Source organism: Oncorhynchus kisutch, linkage group LG6, assembly GCF_002021735.2.
Source record: "Oncorhynchus kisutch isolate 150728-3 linkage group LG6, Okis_V2, whole genome shotgun sequence".
Classification (NCBI taxonomy): Eukaryota; Metazoa; Chordata; class Actinopteri; order Salmoniformes; family Salmonidae; genus Oncorhynchus; species Oncorhynchus kisutch.
The window spans coordinates 81,411,164-81,432,903 of NC_034179.2; the positions used below are offsets into that span (position 1 = coordinate 81,411,164).

Consider the following 21,740-nt stretch of genomic DNA (forward strand, 5'->3'; position numbering starts at 1 on the left):
CTGTTACTGAGATACAACTGTCATCCACAAGCCAGCAGTTAGCCTGGGGACGCTGTTACTGAGATACAGCTGTCATCCACCATCCAGCAGTTAGCCTGGGGACGATGTTACTGAGATACAACTGTCATCCACAAGCCAGCAGTTAGCCTGGGGACGCTGTTACTGAGATACAGCTGTCATCTACCAGCCACTGGGGACGCTGTTACTGAGATACAACTGTCATCTACCAGCCACTGAGGACGATGTTAATGGGATACAATTGTCATCAACCAGCCACTGAGGACGATGTTACTGAGATACAACTGTCATCTACCAGCCACTGGGGACGCTGTTACTGAGATACAACTGTCATCTACCAGCCATTGGGGACGCTGTTACTGAGATACAACTGTCATCTAACAGCCACTGGGGACGCTGTTACTGAGATACAACTGTCATCTACCAGCCATTGGGGACGCTGTTACTGAGATACAACTGTCATCTAACAGCCACTGGGGACGCTGTTACTGAGATACAACTGTCATCTACCAGCCACTTGGGATGATGTTACTGAGACACAACTGTCATCCACCAGCCAGCAGTTAGCCTGGGGACACTGTTACTGAGATACAGCTGTCATCCACGAGACAGCAGTTAGCCTGGGGACACTGTTACTGAGATACAGCTGTCATCTACCAGCCAGCAGTTAGCCTGGAGACGCTACAACTGAGATACAACTGTCATCCACCAGCCACTGGGGACGATGTTACTGAGATACAGCTGTCATCCGCCAGCCAGTAGTTAGCTGGGGACGCTGTTACTGAGATACAACTGTCATCCACCAGCCAGCAAGTAGCCTGGGGACGCTGTTACTGAGATACAGCTGTCATCCACGAGACAGCAGTTAGCCTGGGGACACTGTTACTGAGATACAGCTGTCATCCACCAGCCAGCAGTTAGCCTGGGGACGAAATTACCGAGATACAACTGTCATCTACCATCATGTGGTTAGCCTGGGGATGCTGTTACTGAGATACAACTGTCATCCACCAGCCACTGGGGACGTTGTTACTGAGATACAGCTGTCATCCACCAGCCAGCAGTTAGCCTGGGGACGCTGTTACTGAGATATAGCTGTCATCCACTAGCCAGCAGTTAACCTGAGGACGCGGTTACTGAGATACAACTGTCATCCACCAGCCACTGGGGACGCTGTTACTGAGATACAGCTGTCATCCACCAGCCAGCAGTTAACATGGGGACACTGTTACTGAGATACAGCTGTCATCCACCATCCACTGGGGACGCTGTTACTGAGATACAGCTGTCATCCACCAGCCAGCAGTTAACATGGGGACACTGTTCCTGAGATACAACTGTCAACCACCCGCCAGCAGTTAGCCTGGGGATGCTGTTACTCAGATACAGCTGTCATCCACCAGCCAGCAGTTAGCCTGGGGACGATGTTACTGAGATACAGCTGTCATCCACCAGCCACTGGGGACGCTGTTACTGAGATACAGCTGTCATCCACCAGCCAGCAGTTAGCATGGCGACGATGTTACTGAGATACAGCTGTCATCCACCATTCAGCAGTTAGCCTGGGGACGCTGTTACTGAGATACAACTGTCATCTACCAGCCACTGAGGACGCTGTTACTGAGATACAACTGTCATCCACCAGCCAGTAGTTAGCCTGGGGACACTGTTACTGAGATACAACTGTCATCCACCAGCCAGTAGTTAGCCTGGGGACACTGTTACTGAGATACAACTGTCATCCACCAGCCAGCAGTTAGCCTGGGGACACTGTTACTGAGATACAACTGTCATCCACCAGCCAGCAGTTAGCCTGGGGACACTGTTACTGAGATACAACTGTCATCCACCAGCCAGCAGTTAGCCTGGGGACGCTGTTACTGAGATACAACTGTCATCCACCAGCCAGCAGTTAGCCTGGGGACACTGTTACTGAGATACAACTGTCATCCACCAGCCAGCAGTTAGCCTGGGGACGCTGTTACTGAGATACAACTGTCATCCACCAGCCAGCAGTTAGCCTGGGGACGCTGTTACAGAGATACAACTGTCATCCACAAGCCAGCAGTTAGCCTGGGGACACTGTTACTGAGATACAACTGTCATCCACCAGCCAGCAGTTAGCCTGGGGACGCTGTTACTGAGATACAACTGTCATCCACCAGCCAGCAGTTAGCCTGGGGACGCTGTTACAGAGATACAACTGTCATCCACCAGCCAGCAGTTAGCCTGGGGACACTGTTACTGAGATACAGCTGTCATCCACCAGCCAGCAGTTAGCCTGGGGACACTGTTACTGAGATACAGCTGTCATCCACCAGCCAGCAGTTAGCCTGGGGACACTGTTACTGAGATACAACTGTCATCCACCAGCCAGTAGTTAGCCTGGGGACACTGTTACTGAGATACATCTGTCATCCACCAGCCAGTAGTTAGCCTGGGGACACTGTTACTGAGATACAACTGTCATCCACCAGCCAGTAGTTAGCCTGGGGACACTGTTACTGAGATACAACTGTCATCCACCAGCCAGCAGTTAGCCTGGGGATGATGTTACTGAGATACAACTGTCATCCACCAGCCAGCAGTTAGCCTGGGGATGATGTTACAGAGATACAGGTGCAGTAAGAATCCAGTACATGGGCGGGTTTCTCTTTCCAGGCGTTGCTGGCGCATGACATATATTACAATGCCTGGATAGGTATTTGAAGTGTGAAAAGCATTTCACTGCACCTGCGATAACATCTGCAAATCTGTGTACGTGACCAATAAACTTTTATCTTGAAGTATCTGCTACCCACATCATATGTTATAGCAATCTGGTCCCGACGACACAGTCGATGACGTGGCAGACAACCATCGGTTGTTGCATGCAACATCTGAGCAGGGGAAGGCATTTAATCACTTCTGATTAGTGGGTGGGGTGAGGCTTGTGCATGCCTGTGTGTTCTGATTGGTTAGATGGGTGTACCTGTGTGTTCTGATTGGGTATCTGCAGCAGCAGGGCCAAGTCTGTGTAGTCGAAGGTGTCATCCAGAGCCAGGAGGGCCCCATGGACCCCGCTCTCTGTCAGGTTGTCAGCGTACTCCTTCAGCCCGACGTTCTGCACCCAGCACATCACACGCTCGTTGGACCACACCATCACATCTACGCAGAGGGATAGTGGGACGAAGACATCTGTCAGAAAATATCAGAACACCTGATTCTCACTCAAAGAAACCCACAGGGTGACTGGATCTTACACTGACAGGGCCAATGTGGGTGCAGACTTTTGCTCAAGCCAAACAGTGAAACACCTTCTACTAACCATCAATCGAGGCTTTGATTGTTACTGAATGGAGGATTGGTTGGATGGATGGATGAGAAGCACTAAATTGGAACAAAGGATTTAATATCAGAGAGGAAGAACACACCTTTGTTCTGGTGCTGGCTGTCTTCTCTCCTCCTCTCTAGCTCTTTGCGGTCGTAGTTCAAGCGCTTCAGACACATTATGCCATAATGCAAACTAACCCTGAGAAAGGTCAAGAGAGGTCAAAAGGTCAGGCGGTTAATAGAGGACATGGCGACTGACTCTCACCTGTACTCAGAGAAAGTATTAGAGCACTCAGGTGTCTTTGACCCCGAGAAGGCCTGAAGACACACCTGCAGAGTGAGAGTGTCACAACAGCAGGAAATCTTTCAACATATCCGTTAACACCTGCATGTTTCCCATGCCACGAACACACACAGTCACACACCAGAGAGAGAGCTAGAGTGTCAACAGAGGGAGAGAAAGAATGACGGAGAGAAAAGGAAAGGCAGTGAGTGAAGTGGGAGTGGGAAACAGTTGCAGAAGAAGAATTCATTGTTCATTTGCAGAAACTGGAATTTTGTCTATTTGCTTTTCACCACCCCCTCGAGGCAGAAAAACGCCTCCCCACCCAGGTGCCAAGGTTAACAACAGCAACAGAAAGAGTGAGAGACAGACAGACGAGAGCAGGCCATACGTACCTATGGAAGCTGTCCACCATTTTGAGCTGTCCCCTCAGCTCCTTCTTGGTCAGGTGGTCCAGCATGCGGGCGTCCACCAGGGACTCCATGAAGTAGGAGCGGTACTGGGGCAGACCCAGGCTGGGCAGCCAGTCATTACCCACCCACTCATGGTTCATATCCCCATAGGCCAGGATCTGAGATGCAGAAAAGGACTCCTTCACTAGTGTCTCATTTGTTTCAGTTGTAGTTCGATTATTACTTATAGTACTTTTCTGTATGAATCATTTGTTTTTCAATGGCCACATACAATAGTGTAATTAGTGTGTTATATGTTGATGCCATTTAATACAGTGCTTCCATTCCTTACCTGATCCCAGCTAATCTCTTTCAGCTCCTTAGATGCAGCAGATGGACAGGAGAGAGAGAGACATGGGCAGAAAGAGCGAGAGAACAGAGGCAGAGCAGGATAGGGGGAGCAGGCAAGACAGATGGATCAAGGAAAAGCAGAGGGAGAAGGGGAGAAGAGAGTAAACAGGAAGGAGAAGACAAAGGGAGGAACAGTGTGTTAGTGAACGGGTCATTAGTGTGAAGCAGTTTAGTGAACGGGTCATTAGTGTGAAGCAGTTTAGTGAACGGGTCATTAGTGTGAAGCAGTTTACACTGAAACAGAAACTAGAGGGAGAGAAGAAGATGCTCAACACCAAGACCTAGTAGTCCCACAAACTCAGAAAGAGAGAGAGAGAGAGAGAGGGAGAGAGAGCGAGGGAGGGTCAGAGGGATAGAGAGAAAGAGTTTAACTCCTAACTGAGCAGTATAAGTTATAACTGTAGAGCAATATATATTTACAGTGCATTCGGAAAGTAGTCAGACCCCTTGACCTTTTCCACATTTTGTTATGTTACAGAGTTATTCTAAAATGTATTAAAATGGGTTTTTTCCTCATCAATCTACACACAGTACCCCATAATGACAAATCAAAACAGGTTTTTAGAAATGTTTGCAAATCTATTACAAATAAAAAACTGAAATATCACATTTACATAAGTATTCAGACACTTTTGGCAGCGATTACAGCCTCAAGTCTTCATGGGTATGACGCAACAAGCTTGGCACACCTGTATTTGGGGAGTTTCTCACATTCTTCTCTGGCTGGGCCACTCAAAGACATTCTGAGACTTGTCCCGAAGTCACTCCTGCATTGTCTTGGCTGTGTGCTTAGGGTTGTTATCCTGTTAAAAGGTGAACCTTCACCCCAGTCTGATGTCCTGAGCGCTCTGGTGCAGGTCTTCATCAAGGATCTCTCTGTACTTTGCTCTGTTCATCTTTCCCTCGATCCTGACTAGTCTCCCAGTCCCTGCTGCTGAAAAACATCCCCACAGCATGATGCTGCCACCACCATGCTTCACAGTAGGGATAGTGCCAGGTTTCTTCTAGACGTGATGCTTGGCATTCAGGCCAAAGAGTTCAATCTTGGTTTCATCAAACCAGAGAATCTTGTTTCTCATGGTCTGAAAGTCCTTTAGGTGCCTTGTGGCAAACTCCAAGCGGGCTGTCATGTGTCTTTTACTGAGGAGTGGCTTCCGTCTGGCCAATCTACCATAAAGGCCTGATTGGTGGAGTGCTGCAGAGATGGTTGCCCTTCTGGAAGATTCTCCCATCTCCACAGAGGAACTCTGGAGCTCTGTCAGAGTGACCATTGCTCAGTTTGGCCGGGCAGCCAACTCTAGGACGAGTCTTGGTAGTTCCAAACTTCTTCCATTTAAGAAGGATGGAGGCCACTGTGGTCTTGGGGACCTTCAATGCTGCAGAAATGTTTTGGTACCCTTCCCCAGATCTGTACCTTGACACAATCCTGTCTCGGAGCTCTACAGACAATTCCTTCGACCTCATGGCTTGGTTTTTGCTCTGACATGCACTGTCAAATGTGGGACCTTATATAGACAGGTGTGCCCTTCCAAATCATGTCCAATCAATTTAAATTTACCACAGGTGGACTCCAATCAAGTTGTAGAAACATCTCAAGGATGATCAATGGAAACAGGATGCACCTGAGCTCAATTTCAAGTGTCATAGCAAAGGGTCTGAATACTTATTTATGTAAATAAGGTATTTCAGTTTTTTATTTTTAATACATTTACAAACATTTCTAATAGCTTGTTTTCGATTGCCATTATGGGGTATTGTGTGTAGATTGATGAGGAAAAATAATAATTTAATCCATTTTAGAATAAGGTTGTAATTTAACAAAATGTTGAAAAAGTGAAGGGGTCTGAATACTTTCCGATTGCACTGTAGATCACAGGAGGCTGCTGAGGGGAGGACGTCTCATAATAATGTCTGGAATGGAGTGATTGGAATGGTATCAAACACATGGAAACATGATGTGTTTCGATACCATTCCACTCATTCCTTTCCAGCCATTACTATGAGCCCGCCCTCCTCAATTAAGGTGCCACCAACCTCCTTTGATATACGTCAATGTTAGATGAACGTCAGTGTTAAATGTCTCGAACATGTTGAGACATTAACATAACAGGACATACTTACCGGTTTGGTGGCTGCGTTTAACGACTCCATCTCAGCATGGGTCATCCACACGTTACTGGTCGACTGTGGTCACAAGACAGGAGAGAAAGAAAACATGATCGTCAGAAAAACTCAAATGTTTGTGTGTTGATGAGTCTGCTGTGAATGCATGTAACATTTTTATGTTAATCTCTACACATAATGTAAATGTGTATATACAGGTAACTGCCAAAATAATGGAACCACTTCAGTAAATGAGGGACACAAAGTATATTGAAAGCAGGTGTGGTTCCTGAGTTAATTAAGCAATCACCATCCCATCATGCTTAGGGTCATGCATAAAAATGTTGGGCAGGCCATTATTTTGGCTACCATTGCTATGCCCCCATAGGATGACAATGCACCCATCCACCGGGCACGAGTGGTCACTGAATAGCTTGATGAGCATGAAAACGATGTAAACCATATGCCATGGCCGTCTCAGTCACCAGATCTCAACCCAATTGAACACATATGGGAGATTCTGGAGTGGTGCCTGAAACAGCGTTTTCCACCACCATCAAAAAAACACCAAATAATGGAATTTCTCATAGAAAAATGGTGTCACATCTCTCCAATAGAGTTCCAGACACTTGTAGACTGTGTCAAGGCACATCGAATCTGTTCTGGTGGCTGGTGGTGACCCAACACCCTATTAAGACACTTTATGTTGGTGCTTCCTTTATTTTGGCAGTTACCTATACGTATATGTGTGTATATCAATATAGTATCATGTGTACCCCTATAATTGTGTCTACATGGTTTGTGTTCTGTGAGTGTGTACTAGTGAGACTACTAACAGAGCGATTGCTGGCCGGGGCAGATGGGCTGGTGAGGGACACCATCTCCTGGATGGCCAGTCTCAGTTTGAGGCGGTGCAGGGGGTTACTGATGCCAATCTCCCTCTGGATCTCTGTGTCAGACAGGTTGGCCATGATGGCGCCACTCTTCACGTTGGCACGACAGGCTGCCACGTACCATGCTGGCATTCCTACCCACAGCTGGAGTAGAGAGGGAAAGAGGTGAGCAAGAAACAGATTGGCTAGAATGTAGTGATTGTGAGGGTTTATATGGCTATAAAGGTTTCCCATCTATCTATCAAACATCTATGATTACCTCTAGCCAGGAGACCACAGTGGGTCCATCCCAGGATGCAAAGGGAAGACCCTGACGACACGCCTCCTCCAGCAGCTCATGTCTGGGAGAGAGAGACCGGGGGAAACAGAGGTTGAATAAGCATAAAACGAAAAGTGCTTTCTGAAAGAGTGGAACAAAAGCAGTGGAACAGAGAGTGGAAAGAGAAATGACTTCAGGAGAGAAATGAATCGGAGGGAGACCCACTTCCTTTTGCTGCGGCGGTTGTCAACAGTTCCTGTCATGCTTCCCTTGGTCAGTCCCATAGAATCCCCAGTACCCAGGTCCTCAGAAGGCGTAGAGGCTGAGAGACACAGGGGATCATGGGTTACAAAGACTACAAATATCGGTGTCAACACCAGGTGGACTTTGACCTGTTGCAGTTGAAACACATTTAAAGTCATGGACTATGTCGCTTTTCGAGTATAATTTCAATTCTCTCTCACCCAGAGAGGCAGACTCTCGCCCAGCCGGGCCCATCCTTCCCTTTTCCTTCTTCCCAAAAAGGCGGCCGATGGAAGACTTGATGCTTTTCTTTTTACTGGCTTTGTGGAGAGAGTCCTGACTGCTGTTGGAACTGCTGCCATCTGCTGACAGACTGAGAGACAGAAGAGACAGATGGAATAAGAGAAACAGGGAAGGACCGAATCATATGAGCACGACAGGGTTTCCTCGATGATGATTGGCGGTCATACCTGCGGAATTCCCTGGGGTCGTCCATCATGGCCCCTGGGTGGGTGAGGGTCATCCTGTCAAGTCGCAGCGCTCGGGGGGTGGGTGGAGGGGTGGAGTCAAGAAGGGCAAGGGAGCGATCATCCTCTTTGTTGTTCTGGAGGGTAAAGATGGAACACATTTAGGGGCCTTATATAGTATGTATACTGTACGCACGCATGTACACACACCACAGGAGGTTGGTGACCCCTTAATTGGGGAGGATGAGCTTGTGGTAATGGCTGAAGTGGAATGAGTGGAATGATATCAAATACTTCCAAGCATGGTTTCCATGTAGAAAAAGGAGGAAGGGTACAGGTACACAATAGTAGATTTTGGTAGACAGAAGGTGCTCTTTGGTAAATGGGTCATCAAAAAGAAAGGAGGACCAAGACACTCTTCATATAATTCATTAGAATGCCTTTATTTGTATGGCATGTTCAATGGAAACAAAGTTTAAAAACTCTGCCGCGTTTCGGCTGCATGGCCTTCGTCAGGGAGTACAAAGAAATGATAATACAATGTCCTCTTTTGAACAGCTTTTTCCAATAAACCCTGAATTGAAGAGGAAGTAGTTACAGCATTTATTAGACAACACCTAGAAAGCAATACTAAACACATTAAAAAGTGAAATACTGTAAATATGTTATCAAAAATGTGTTTGTTTAATGCCATTTCATTCACTCTGTTCCAGACATTATTATGAGCCGTCCTCCCCTCAGCAGGCTCCACTGACACACACACAAAGACACATTCCCAACACACCCACACACAGACACACAGACAGAGCAGCTGTACCTGTCTATCTGTCTCGCGGTGAGGGGAGTGGGACAGGCGAGGGGTGGAGACCCCAGAACTGGGGGGAGAAGGGGAGGCCAGGGTGGAGGAGGTGAGGGATTGAGGGATGAAGCCGCGTCCCATACTGTCCCTCCCCAGGGAGGAGGGTGGGATGGGGGAACCGTCAAGAGCCACACTGCTAACCCTGCTCTCGATCTCCTCTGCCCGCAACTCTGTACTCTCCTTCTCTTCCTGGATCAGCCTGACAGAGAGAGGGGGGGGGGGTTAACAGAGTGAAAAGGGGAGAAGAGGGAAAGACGGGAGATTTAGGAGCATGTCAGACGGAAGACCAATGAATGTTGGTCTTGAATGTTGGTCTTGAATGAGAAAATGAAAAGAAACCTCGGATGAATCTTCTCCACCTGCATTTGACCTAAACTGCTTGTACACAATCACAGCACCTCTCTACCTGCATCCCTTCCTCCACCTCCCTTACTTGATCTCCTTGTTGATTGCCTCTAGTTGTTCCTGCAGCATGATGGCCAGTGTCTGGACATCAGTCTGTCCGCTGGGAGACAGCAGCTCCGAGCCAAACAGTGTCTCTCTGTCGTCCTCATCGTCAGAGCAACCGTGGTCCACACCCCCCTCAAACCCGGTCCTCAGCAGCGCTGACCCACTGTCCCAGTCCCCGTACTGCACACATACACATACGCACAAACACACATACAAGCATGCACACACACATACACACAGAGAAGGCTCAGTTTGTTGTGTTGTGATGCTTATGACCATATCAACTATATCAATGTGACTATATCATTATCAATATTAGACACGTCAAAGGTGATCATGTGATCATGTGACCTCTGACCTTGCTGGTGTCCTCCCGGGCTGTGCTCCAGCGCCCGCGATGAGTCCGCCTGACCACAGCCACTGTGTTGGAGTTAACGTAGTGATCCAGGTGAGCGGTGGAGCCCGTGGGGAGGGAGCCGCCCCCGTGGGAGTACCTCAGCTCCAGAGCACTGCCTGGGAGAGACCTGAAAGAGGTAGGGAGAGAGAGAGAGAGAGAGAGAGAGAGAAACAGAGAGAGAAACAGAGAGAGAAACAGAGAGAGAAACAGAGAGAGAGGGAGAAGAGAAAGATAGACTGATATAGACAGTGCGTGGGAGAGATAACTGGAATGTACATGCATCCAGCCTCTCTGCTCCATATGTACAGGCCACACCTGAACCTATACTGAGAGTAGGAGAGAGAGGTTATAGGAAGCACATAACACTGCAAACCACTTATACTACTTGGTTACAATACTGCCAGCCACATTCATAGGCAGCAGCTGTATGAGGTGTGTAGGAGGTGTGTTGAGGAAGGGAGGGAGACCTGGAATAGCAGGACCCGCCGGGTCTCAGTCTGAGCTGGTCCAACTCCAGCTGAATCCTCTCCAGCTCGGCTATCAGCTGGTCCTGAAACAGGGAAAGAAAGAGAGAATAAGTTAATACAATTGAAATATTTAATTATAGTATGTGAAAATGGAATTATCTCTTGATATACCTTGTTTGCTAGAAGGTCGTCCTGGATCTTCTTCATGTTAGAAAGTTCCTCAGAGAGAGCATTCTGAAAGGTTCACCATTAAAAAAAACTTTACTAGGTCTACTGCATAACAACAACATATCTGTAATTACACATTATCAATGCCATGAGGTCCGAACTGTATTCCAGAGTAGCTGTTTAGAGCCAGAGTGGGTTTAATATTGAAGTGACAACAGTCTTGAATAGAAACTGGATGAAGACGATTGTGTTGACTGTTTTGAGTGGGAACTCAGGTGTGTGAAATGAAGGGGTATGGGTTTTAGTTGAAGTGTTGACTGTTTTGAGTGGGAACTCAGGTGTGTGTGAAATGAAGGGGTATGGGTTTTAGTTGAAGTGTTGACTGTTTTGAGTGGGAACTATGCTATGTGTGAAGAGGTGTGAGAGGGTGTGAGTGGGCCGGTAAGTAGTACCTTGTCCTCCAGAGCAGCCATCCTCTCCTTGAGATGGAGCTGAAGCCTTTCGTTAGACTCAGACAGCAGCTTGTCCACCGTGTCAGACAGACGCTTGTTGTGTTCATCATTCATCCTCTCCCTCTGCCTCGCCTAGGGAGAGAGAGAGAGAGATAGAGAGAGAGAGAGAAAGAGAGAGAGAGAGAGAGAGAGAGAGAGAGAGAGAGAGAGAGAGAGAGAGACAGAGAGAGAGAGAGAGAGAGAAAGAGAAAGAGAAAGAGAAAGAGAAGAGAAAGAGAAAGAGAAAGAGAAAGAGAAAGAGAAAGAGAAAGAGAAAGAGAAAGAGAAGAGAAAGAGAAAGAGAAAGAGAAAGATTAGGGAGCTAAATAGTGAGGTATTTTCATGTCTGTTATTGTTTCTACTGTTGATCCTGTTGCAATCTTGGACAAGGCCTCTCCAGTTGGGAAACTCTGTGTGCCTCCCTTGCCCTGAGGCAGGGAGAGAGTAAAATAGAAAATTGTAAGGACAGAGGGTGGGCGGATAGTTAACAACGACCTTTATGCTTGACTGAGTGAGAGAGAAGGAGATTGGGATCTGAATACAGACTGACAAATAGAGGGTTTAGAAAATTAGTATGCCATTGTAGAGTAAAGAGTGATAAAGGAATGGTATGAAAGAGGGGGTGGAAGGGAGAAAAGGAAAAGGGAGAGCGAGCATGACTCACCCTCTGTAACTCCTGATTCTTCTCCTCTAGTTGCGCCTCCATCTGTCGCAGTCGCTCCTCAAAGTTACCATGACGCTCCTCAGCCTGTGATGCAAGAGGAGGAGGGTGGGGAGTCAAAACAGGCAGCATGTCAGAATGTTGATAGAACATAATTATGACTGCGCAACCTTGGGTTGGGTAAAACGTTTCATTTAAGTGATCTCCTGTCTGTGCAGATCATAGTCAAACCCAATAGGATGTTTTCTAGCATACACATTCACTTCTGATCTGTTTGCAGATGTCAGACAGTGGCGGTCAGTGCTGTTTAAGATTGAGTTTTTCATGAGCATGGCCTTATTTCTATTACAGCATATTGGATGACTGTCATTCATATTCCATTCACCCAGTTCAATGTAACAACAATAGGTTTAGGCTACTACAGGATACTCAAATTTGACCTATAACCTCATGAGGTTGCTACAACTTAGCCTATGAATTAAAGTTTACAACGTAGGTGCACACAGGTCGAGAGAAAATGTTGAGGTGGCAGACAGTGACACATGGACAGACAGTGACACATTCAATAGCGGCTTCCACACTCTTGCCTGCATCTAGCTGATATAGGGTGTAATCATTAGTCCAACAGTTGCAAACAAGAGTTTCTATTGAAAAAATTCAGGTATGTTCCATTTGCTTCCGTTTAAGAAACATTTTCCAACAGAATCGGCTGAATGAATACACTTCTGAGCACGCGTAAACACAGTTCACTTTCATAGCAGCCACTTTGTATTCCTTCTTGCATCCATGCGCTCTCCTCCTCTCACCTTGTCCCCCTATGTGACCAGGCGAAAAAACCTTTCCAAGCCAAACCATATCATAACCACTACTCATAGCCTACATGTTGCCACCATATTAGCTAAAGTAACGTCATAGTCAACATAGCTAATACAACTAACACAATAGTAAACCCGCTACAATCATGAAGTAACATTACACTGGCGGGCCCCGATGGCAATAAATTAGTAAAAGTTTACCTTGACTTGGAAGAGTTCCAGTGTTATGTTGGATAGTCATAGCCAGCTAGCTAACATAGCATCCCTCTGTTTGAGCAGGGTGTTTGAGTAGGCTAAACTAGCTAGCTGCATTTGCTAACTAAGTAAGTGAAACTGAAAGTGGAATAAATGAATTTGTTCAAAACTGTTCAACTATTGTCTTTCTCTCTCTTTGAGTCAGCTATCATGCAGTATTTTTCTGTTACCCAAAATAAATTACTCACCACATGTATGCACTGCAGTGCTAGCTAGATGTAGCTTATGCTTTCAGTACTAGATTCATTCTCTGATCCTTTGATTGGGTGGACAACATGTCAGTTCATGCTGCAAGAGCTCTGATAGGTTGGAGGACGTCCTCCGGAAGTTGTCATAATTACTGTGTAAGTCTATGGAAGGGGGTGAGAACCATTTTGGGGGTATTGTATTGTACCCAGAGGAGAATAGAAGCTAGCTGTCCCCCAGATACACCATGGTTCTACATTACAGAGTGATGTTATTGCAAAATAGTGGGCTTTAATCAATTATTTGGTGACGTGATTATATTTAGTATAGTTTTATCTGAAAAGGATAACTTAGATGTTTTACAATTTTTTATTTTTTATGAAATTCACTGAGGAGGATGGTGCTCCCCTTCCTCCTCTGAGGAGCCTCCACTAATGTCAGTGTACATGAATATGATTTGGAGTGACATTTCAGGCATCTTGCCTCAACAAGTACTACATAATTGGTTCTTTAGGGTTATGCTGATGATTGAGACATTTACATCTCCTTGACAATCATGTTTGTTATAAATTACAGTTTTATGATACAAGCAATGAATTACCATACAGCTCTTGACATGTTCTGCACCTGAGGCTGAACTACAATGTGAACAATATGATGAATAGTGTGATGAAGCAGCATTCATTATCATGCAGGGCTCGTAGCAGCTATTTATTTATTTCAGATTTTGATTTGATATTTATTTGATTTGAGAGTTCTGTCAATTTTACACCCGAATGAACGCTTGGATGTACTCACACACGCACGCACGCACGCACACACACACGCACAAATGCATGCGCGCACACACACACAGGTAGTGGAGGTGGTGTACCTTGTTGAGTGCAGCCACTCTCTGGGCGAGCTGGGCCTCTATCTCAGGCAGCGTCTCGGCCCTCTGCAGGGTCTGCTGCAGCTTCTGCTTGGCATCGTCTAGACGCTCCTGGAGCTGCCTGTTCTTCTCCTCACTCTGCAGGAGTGGAGGAGGACGAGGAGGAGGAAGAGGGAGAGGTAAGATGATGAGGAAGAGAAGGAGGAGAAGGAATTGACCCTCACAGTCAGTAACAAAAATAATTCTTAACCCTGAATGCAAAATGCAGAGCTTTTATCATTGCTAAACTACCAATCCTCTCCACTACAACAGAAACAACCAGGAGAAAGCAGGTCCCTTCACCCACCTGCCTGTAGAGGGAGTCTTTACTGGCCAGGTCATTCTCCAGCCTGTCTTTAATGTCGTGGAGAGACGTCGCCTCCCTCTGGGCACTTAGGTACCTGCAGGCACACAGCACAATGACATACAGCAGACACATCTTGAAGGCAATGTCGTACAACTGAACAGTACAGACACAATTGCCTATGGCAAAAGACATTCCCTGGTGTATTCAGGGGGGGGGATAGACAGTTGTATTTACCTGCGCTCTAAAGTAGTTATTCTCTCCTCCATGTCCTCTCTCTGACAAAGAGCCTGAGAGAGGAGAAAGGGGGAGGGACAGACAGAGGAAAAGAGAGAAATAGAAAGAGGGAGAAAAACATAAAGAGACTTGGCGCTGCTGCTAAACCACTAGAACTGTAGCTGAAGTATGATAATGGTTAGTTGAAGGAAGTTGTTGACAGAGGAAACACGTCTCTGCCAAGTGACAGATGTTATTGCACAAGTCTTGGAGGAGGGGGAGGAGGAGGGGGAGGAGGAGGGGGAGGGGGGAGAGGAGGGGGGGAGGAGGGAGAGGAGGGGGGAGAGGAGGAGGGAAAAAGGAGGAGGGAAAAAGGAGGGAAGAAGGAGGAGGAGGAATGGGAGGGAGAGGAGGAGGTAGGGGGTGTGGTGACTGGGTGGCTCTGGGACCACTTGCCCCAAAATTCCTCCCAGTCCCAAGCCACCAATCAGCTGTGTGAGTGACAGCGCCAGCTTCTATCCACGTGCTTGCCTGTTTACTAGTGATACTGTCGCCATGGCTACAGGGCAAGTCTCACACATACAGTACAGTACAGTAGCAGTTATTGCTGCCAAGTAGGAAAATGGCTCTGTTGCCACAGGAAACTGTTAAATTTCTCTAATAGAGTAGGGAAAACAGACACACATTTCTCTCTAGCGCAATGAGATGCTGACACACACGCGTATTTTCAACCAATTGGGAAGTAGAGCTCACCTCCTTCACATCCCTCTGCAGTTTCTGATTGGCTTCCTCTGACTTGGTCACCTCCCTCCTAGCTGCAGTCAACTGTTCCTCGATCTCCCCAACCTGGAGAGTGACACAATATTTACACACAAGAAGCCACCCTCTGGGTCAGTATCACATCTATGAAAGTCATATTCCTTATAACACATGTATGTCTGGTATGACTCAAACTGTTAGTTATCTCTATTTGTCACTCACCTGTCTGCACATGAGGGCCAGTCTTTCTTTCAGCTGGGCCAGCTCTGCTCTCTGCCGCTCTATCTCTGTTTCTCTCTGTCTCTCTCTGTCAATCTCTCCATCCTCCAGGATGGAGGAGGGTCCATTGGGCAGCCGCTGTGAGAGGAAGAAGGAGAGGAAAACGACAAGGAAAAGACAACATCATGTAAAGATGGAAATGTGATGCGACTCCTTAAACTCCAAGCAAACTATGCAGCACATGAGACACTAATACTTCAACATTTACTTCAGCCAATACAGCATAAATCCCCTCACCTCTTTCCCATTTTCTAAGCCTTGTTGGCGTCTTTTGATTTGGTCTCGTAGAGAATGGCACTAGGTAGAGATGGAGAACAGAAAGGTTTAGAAAATATGCTTTATCTGCGGACAGAGGAAAAGGAGAACGAGCAGAGGAGGACAACTCACCTCATTTGAGGAGGACTCCAGCTCTTCCTCTAAAACAGTCACTCGCTCCAGAGCCACACGTAACCTCTCTCGCACCTAAGGAGGTCCCAGACAGACAGAGGGGGAGAGAAAGACGAGATAGTGGAAAGGGAGAAAGAGAGTGGGAGTGAAGGGGAGAGAGAGAGGTGGATGTTAGTAAAGAAGGTTAAGAATAAATCCTGTGGAGCCAGCCCACTCACTCCTCCATTTAGCACCCACTGACCTTCTTGTCCAGCCCTTTACCACACACACACACACACACACACACACACACACACACACACACACACACACACACACACACACACACACACACACCTTCTCGTCCAGGGCTTTGTGGTGTTCGAACAGGGACTTGAGGGCCTTGAGGACCTCCACCTCGCTGGAGACCCCGGCAGGAGACTGGGCCTGCCTCTTCACCACTGTCATCCTCAGACTGCGCTCATGACGAGACACAAGGCACTCCAGATGCTCCAGCAGCAGCTAGACACACAGAGAGCAGGGGCCACTTGGAATAAGGACCGGATCTACATGACAACAGAATTTCAGCATGCTTATAGGGAAGGACACTCAACAAGCACAGCACTTACACAAATGACTGATGATTGGATGAGAGAAATTGATGATACAATGATTGTGGGGGCTGTCTTGTTAGACTTCAGTGCAGCTTTTGACATTATCGATCATAGTCTGCTGCTGGAAAAAGGTATGTGTTATGGCTTTACACCCACTGCTATAATGTGGATAAAGAGTTACTGGTCTAACAGAACACAGAGGGTGTTCTTTAATGGAAGCCTCTCAAATATAATCCAGTTAGAATCAGGAATTCCCCCAGGTAGCTGTTTAGGCCCCTTGCTTTTTACATTTTTTACTAATGACATGCAACAGACTTTGAGTAAAGCCAGAGTGTCTATGTATGCGGAAGACTAAACACGTCAGCTACTACAGCGACTGAAATGACTGCAACACTCAACAAAGAGATTCAGTTAGTTTCAGAGTGGGTGGCAAGGAATAAGTCAGCCCTAAATATTTCTAAAACTAAATGCATTGTATTTGGAACAAAACACTCACTAAACCTAAACTAAATCTTGTAATAAATAATATGGAAATTGAGCAAGTTGAGATGACTGCTTAGAGTAACCCTAGATTGTAAACTGTCATGGTCAAAACAAATTGATGCAGTAGTAGCTAAGATGGGGAGAAGTCTGTCTATAATAAAGTGATGCTTTGCATTCTTAACAACACTATCAACAAGGCAGGTCCTACAGGCCCTAGTTTCTGCCTTCTTAACAACACTATCAACAAGGCAGGACCTACAGGCCCTAGTTTCTACCTTCTTAACAACACTATCAACAAGGCAGGACCTACAGGCCCTAGTTTCTGCCTTCTTAACAACACTATCAACAAGGCAGGTCCTCCAGGCCCTAGTTTCTACCTTCTTAACAACACTATCAACAAGGCAGGTTCTACAGGCCCTAGTTTCTACCTTCTTAACAACACTTTCAACAAGGCAGGTTCTACAGGCCCTAGTTTCTACCTTCTTAACAACACTATCAACAAGGCAGGACCTACAGGCCCTAGTGTCTGCCTTCTTAACAACACTATAAACAAGGCAGGTCATACAGGCCCTAGTTTCTACCTTCTTAACAACACTATCAACAAGGCAGGACCTACAGGCCCTAGTTTCTACCTTCTTAACAACACTATCAACAAGGCAGGTCCTACAGGCCCTAGTTTCTACCTTCTTAACAACACTATCAACAAGGCAGGACCTACAGGCCCTAGTTTCTGCCTTCTTAACAACACTATCAACAAGGCAGGTCCTCCAGGCCCTAGTGTCTGCCTTCTTAACAACACTATCAACAAGGCAGGTTCTACAGGCCCTAGTTTCTACCTTCTTAACAACACTATCAACAAGGCAGGTTCTACAGGCCCTAGTTTCTACCTTCTTAACAACACTATCAACAAGGCAGGACCTACAGGCCCTAGTGTCTGCCTTCTTAACAACACTATAAACAAGGCAGGTCATACAGGCCCTAGTTTCTACCTTCTTAACAACACTATCAACAAGGCAGGACCTACAGGCCCTAGTTTCTACCTTCTTAACAACACTATCAACAAGGCAGGTCCTACAGGCTCTAGTTTCTACCTTCTTAACAACACTATCAACAAGGCAGGTCCTACAGGCCCTAGTTTTGTCTCACCTTGACTATTGTTCAGTCGTGTGGTCAGGTGCCACAAAAAAGGACTGACCCTTGGATGTACACAGAAAGCTAATATGAATAATATGCATGTCAATCTCTCCTGGCTGAAAGTGGAGGAGAGATTGACTTCATCACTACTTTTATTTATGAGAGGTATTGACATATTGGTTGCACCGAGCTGTCTGTCTAAATTACTGGCACACAGCTCAGACACCCATGCATACCCCACAAGACATGCCACAAGAGGTCTCTTCACAGTCCCCAAGTCCAGAACAGACTATGGGAGGCACACAGTACTACATAGAGCCATGACTACATGGAACTCTATTCCAAATGAAATAACTGACGCAAGCAGTCAAAGATTTAAAAAACAGATAAAAACACCTTATGGAACAGCGGGGACTGTGAAGCAACGAACATTGGCACATGCATACACACACACACACACATACACACACACACACACACACATACACACACACACACACACACACACACACACACACACACACACACACACACACACACACACACACACACACACACACACACACACACACACACACACACACACACACACACACACACACATACACATACACATACACACACACACACACACACACACACACACACACACACACACACACACACACACACATACACATACACACACACACACACACACACACACACACACACAATAACATACACACGGATTTAGTACTGTAGATGTGGTAGTGGAGGAGTAGGGGGCTGAGGGCTCACAGTGTGTTGTGAAATCTGTGAATGTATTGTAATGTTTTTCAAATTTGGCAGCAGCTAATGGAGATAAATAAATACAAATACAAACTGAACTGTATAACATATAGGTATACAGACATACTCAAGCATAAACATAAGCGTGCATGAATAGACATGCACACATCAATAGACACAAAGACGTACACTCAAGCCCACAATTCAACACACACGCGCGCGCATGCACACACACACACACACACAAACAGACTAACCCGTGTGTTGTTCCTCTCTGCCTTGAGTTCTGCTATCTCCTCCTCTCTCTCCAGCAGCTGCTCCCGGCAGACATTCAGCTCTTTGGTCAACACTGCAAACTCCTGCAGAGACACAAGGGGGCGACGTTACTCACAATACACTGTATGTAGCCATAATCATATACAGTACATTAGCACACATACATACAGCACAAATACAAACAGTTAAAAAATTAAGCACAAAAACATTTAAACGAGAAAAAACCAAACATTTAAATTACAGACCTGTGACACACTGGTGTCACACATACACACACAGTGGAGGCTGGTGGGAGGAGCTATAGGAGGACGGGCTCATTGTAATGGCTAGAATGGGATGAATAGAAGGGGATAACACACAAAGATATGGAAACCACGTTTGACCCCATTCCAAGCCTTCCAATCCAGCCATTACAATGAGCCCATCCTCCTATAGCTCCTCCCAACAGCCTCCACTGTGTGTGTATGTGTGACACCACTGTGTCTATAGTATGACGTTGCGTTTCCAACTACGTATATCTGGGAGCAGATAATGTCTATGTTCCTGACTTGGGTTGCTCATAACACTCCAGTGAACACCTCATGGCCATTCCTCATGGCCATGGCGGGGCCAGCCACGTTGTGTAGGCTAGGCTGACATATGGCCACATATGACACTGTACCATCCTCTGTCCTGACGGCCATCTTGGCTCAGATGGACTTTACCCGTGCGTGACAAAGCCGTGACACACATTCACTATCAGTGTCACAGTAAGGAAAGGCATGCAACCGCCCGTGTCCTGGAGCATGTGAAGACTGAATCATGGGCGTGTCCACAAGCCACTGGGAGGCATTGGTGCTCAGTCCAGCTCTTCCAGTATATGGTGTAATTCTACATGCCCTGGAGCATTATAACATAACACTGTTGATAATTGTGTTCAGTGGACTGGTAGGAAGATTAGGGACTGGGCTGTCAGTGTGCACATCAGTGGTAACTACTGATAGAGGAGAAAAGAGAAAAAGAAGACAGGGTAAAAAAGGAAAAAGAAGACAGGGGGAAAAGGAAAAAGAAGACAGGGGGAAAAGGAAAAAGAAGACAGGGGGAAAAGGAAAAAGAAGACAGGGTAAAAAAGGAAAAAGAAGACAGGGTAAAAAAGGAAAAAGAAGACAGGGTAAAAAAGGAGAAAGAAGACAGGGGGAAAAGGAAAAAGAAGACAGGAGAAAACGAGAAAAAGAAGACAGGGGGAAAAGGAAAAAGAAGACAGGAGAAAACGGGAAAAGAAGACAGGGGAAAAAGGAAAAAGAAGACAGGGGAAAAAGGAAAAAGAAGAAGACGGGAAAAAGGAAAAAGAAGACAGGAGAAAACGGGGAAAAAACGACAGGGGAAAAAGGAAAAAGAAGAAGACGGGAAAAAGGAAAAGAAGACAGGAGAAAACGGGAATAAGAAGACAGGGGAAAAAGGAAAAGAAGACAGGGGAAAAAGGAAAAAGAAGACAGGGGGAAAAGGAAAAAGAAGACAGGGGAAACGGGAAAAAGAGGACAGGGGAAAAAGGAAAAAGAAGACAGGGGATAAAGGACAAAGAAGACAGGGAGAAAAGGAAAAAGAAGACAGGGGAAACGGGATAAAGAAGACAGGGGAAACGGGAAAAAGAAGACAGGGGAAAAAGAGAAAAAGAATACAGGGGAGAAAGGCAAAAAGAAGACAGGGGAAAAAGGAAAAAGAAGACAGGGAAAAAGGAAAAAGAAGACAGGGGAAAAAGGAAAAGAAGACAGGAGAAAAAGGAAAAGAAGACAGGGGAAAAAGGTAAAAGAAGACAGGGGAAAAGGAAAAAGAAGACAGGGGAAAAAGGAAAAAGAAGACAGGAGAAAAGGAAAAAGAAGACAGGGGAAAAAGGAAAAAGAAGACAGGAGAAAAAGGAAAAGAAGACAGGGGGAAAAGGAAAAAGAAGACAAGGGAAAAAGGAAAAAGAAGACAGGGGAAAAAGGAAAAAGAGGACAGGGGAAAAAGGAAAAAGAAGACAGGGGGAAAAGGAAAAAGAAGACAAGGGAAAAAGGAAAAAGAAGACAGGGGAAAAAGGAAAAAGAAGACAGGGGAAAAAGGAAAAAGAAGACAGGGGAAAAGGAAAAAAGAAGACAGGGGAAAAGGAAAAAGAAGACAGGAGAAAAAGGAAAAAGAAGACAGGGGAAAAAGAGAAAAAGAAGACAGGGGAAAAAGAGAAAAAGACGACAGGGAAAAGGGAAAAAGAAGACAGGGGAAAATGATAAAAAGAAGACAGGGGAAAAGGAAAAAGAAGACAGGGGAAAATGATAAAAAGAAGACAGGGGAAAATGATAAAAAGAAGACAGGGGAAAAGGAAAAAGAAGACAGGGGATAAAGGAAAAAGAAGACAGGGGGAAAAGGAAAAAGAAGACAGGGGAAACGGGAAAAAGAGGACAGGGGAAAAAGGAAAAAGAAGACAGGGGATAAAGGAAAAAGAAGACAGGGGGAAAAGGAAAAAGAAGACAGGGGAAACGGGAAAA

The 21,740-nt window shown here is 46.0% G+C and overlaps 1 protein-coding gene across 3 annotated transcripts in view; it reads right to left on the reverse strand.

The window, feature by feature from the left end:
* LOC109897635 (liprin-alpha-3) overlaps positions 1-21,740 on the reverse strand; it is a 37,624-nt gene that overhangs the window by 6,517 nt on the left and 9,367 nt on the right. Inside the window, exons 3-28 of one of the 3 annotated variants that reach the window (XM_031827874.1) lie at positions 19,224-19,325; positions 16,322-16,486; positions 15,986-16,060; positions 15,836-15,895; positions 15,542-15,676; positions 15,314-15,406; positions 14,582-14,634; positions 14,348-14,441; positions 14,005-14,139; positions 11,878-11,961; positions 11,175-11,306; positions 10,726-10,788; positions 10,555-10,637; positions 10,049-10,214; positions 9,674-9,870; positions 9,199-9,439; positions 8,385-8,518; positions 8,136-8,287; positions 7,897-7,993; positions 7,672-7,753; positions 7,356-7,556; positions 6,538-6,600; positions 4,358-4,384; positions 4,009-4,184; positions 3,432-3,529; positions 2,990-3,165 (exon numbers count right to left, since the gene is read on the reverse strand). In XM_031827874.1, coding sequence (XP_031683734.1) covers positions 2,990-3,165; positions 3,432-3,529; positions 4,009-4,184; positions 4,358-4,384; positions 6,538-6,600; positions 7,356-7,556; positions 7,672-7,753; positions 7,897-7,993; positions 8,136-8,287; positions 8,385-8,518; positions 9,199-9,439; positions 9,674-9,870; positions 10,049-10,214; positions 10,555-10,637; positions 10,726-10,788; positions 11,175-11,306; positions 11,878-11,961; positions 14,005-14,139; positions 14,348-14,441; positions 14,582-14,634; positions 15,314-15,406; positions 15,542-15,676; positions 15,836-15,895; positions 15,986-16,060; positions 16,322-16,486; positions 19,224-19,325 — 3,084 coding nt within the window. Of the gene's footprint in view, positions 1-2,989; positions 3,196-3,431; positions 3,530-4,008; positions 4,185-4,357; positions 4,698-6,537; positions 6,601-7,355; positions 7,557-7,671; positions 7,754-7,896; positions 7,994-8,135; positions 8,288-8,384; positions 8,519-9,198; positions 9,440-9,673; positions 9,871-10,048; positions 10,215-10,554; positions 10,638-10,725; positions 10,789-11,174; positions 11,307-11,877; positions 11,962-14,004; positions 14,140-14,347; positions 14,442-14,581; positions 14,635-15,313; positions 15,407-15,541; positions 15,677-15,835; positions 15,896-15,985; positions 16,061-16,321; positions 16,487-19,223; positions 19,326-21,740 lie in introns of those variants that run through there. The other 2 variants (XM_031827873.1, XM_031827875.1) reach the window with 2 other exon arrangements.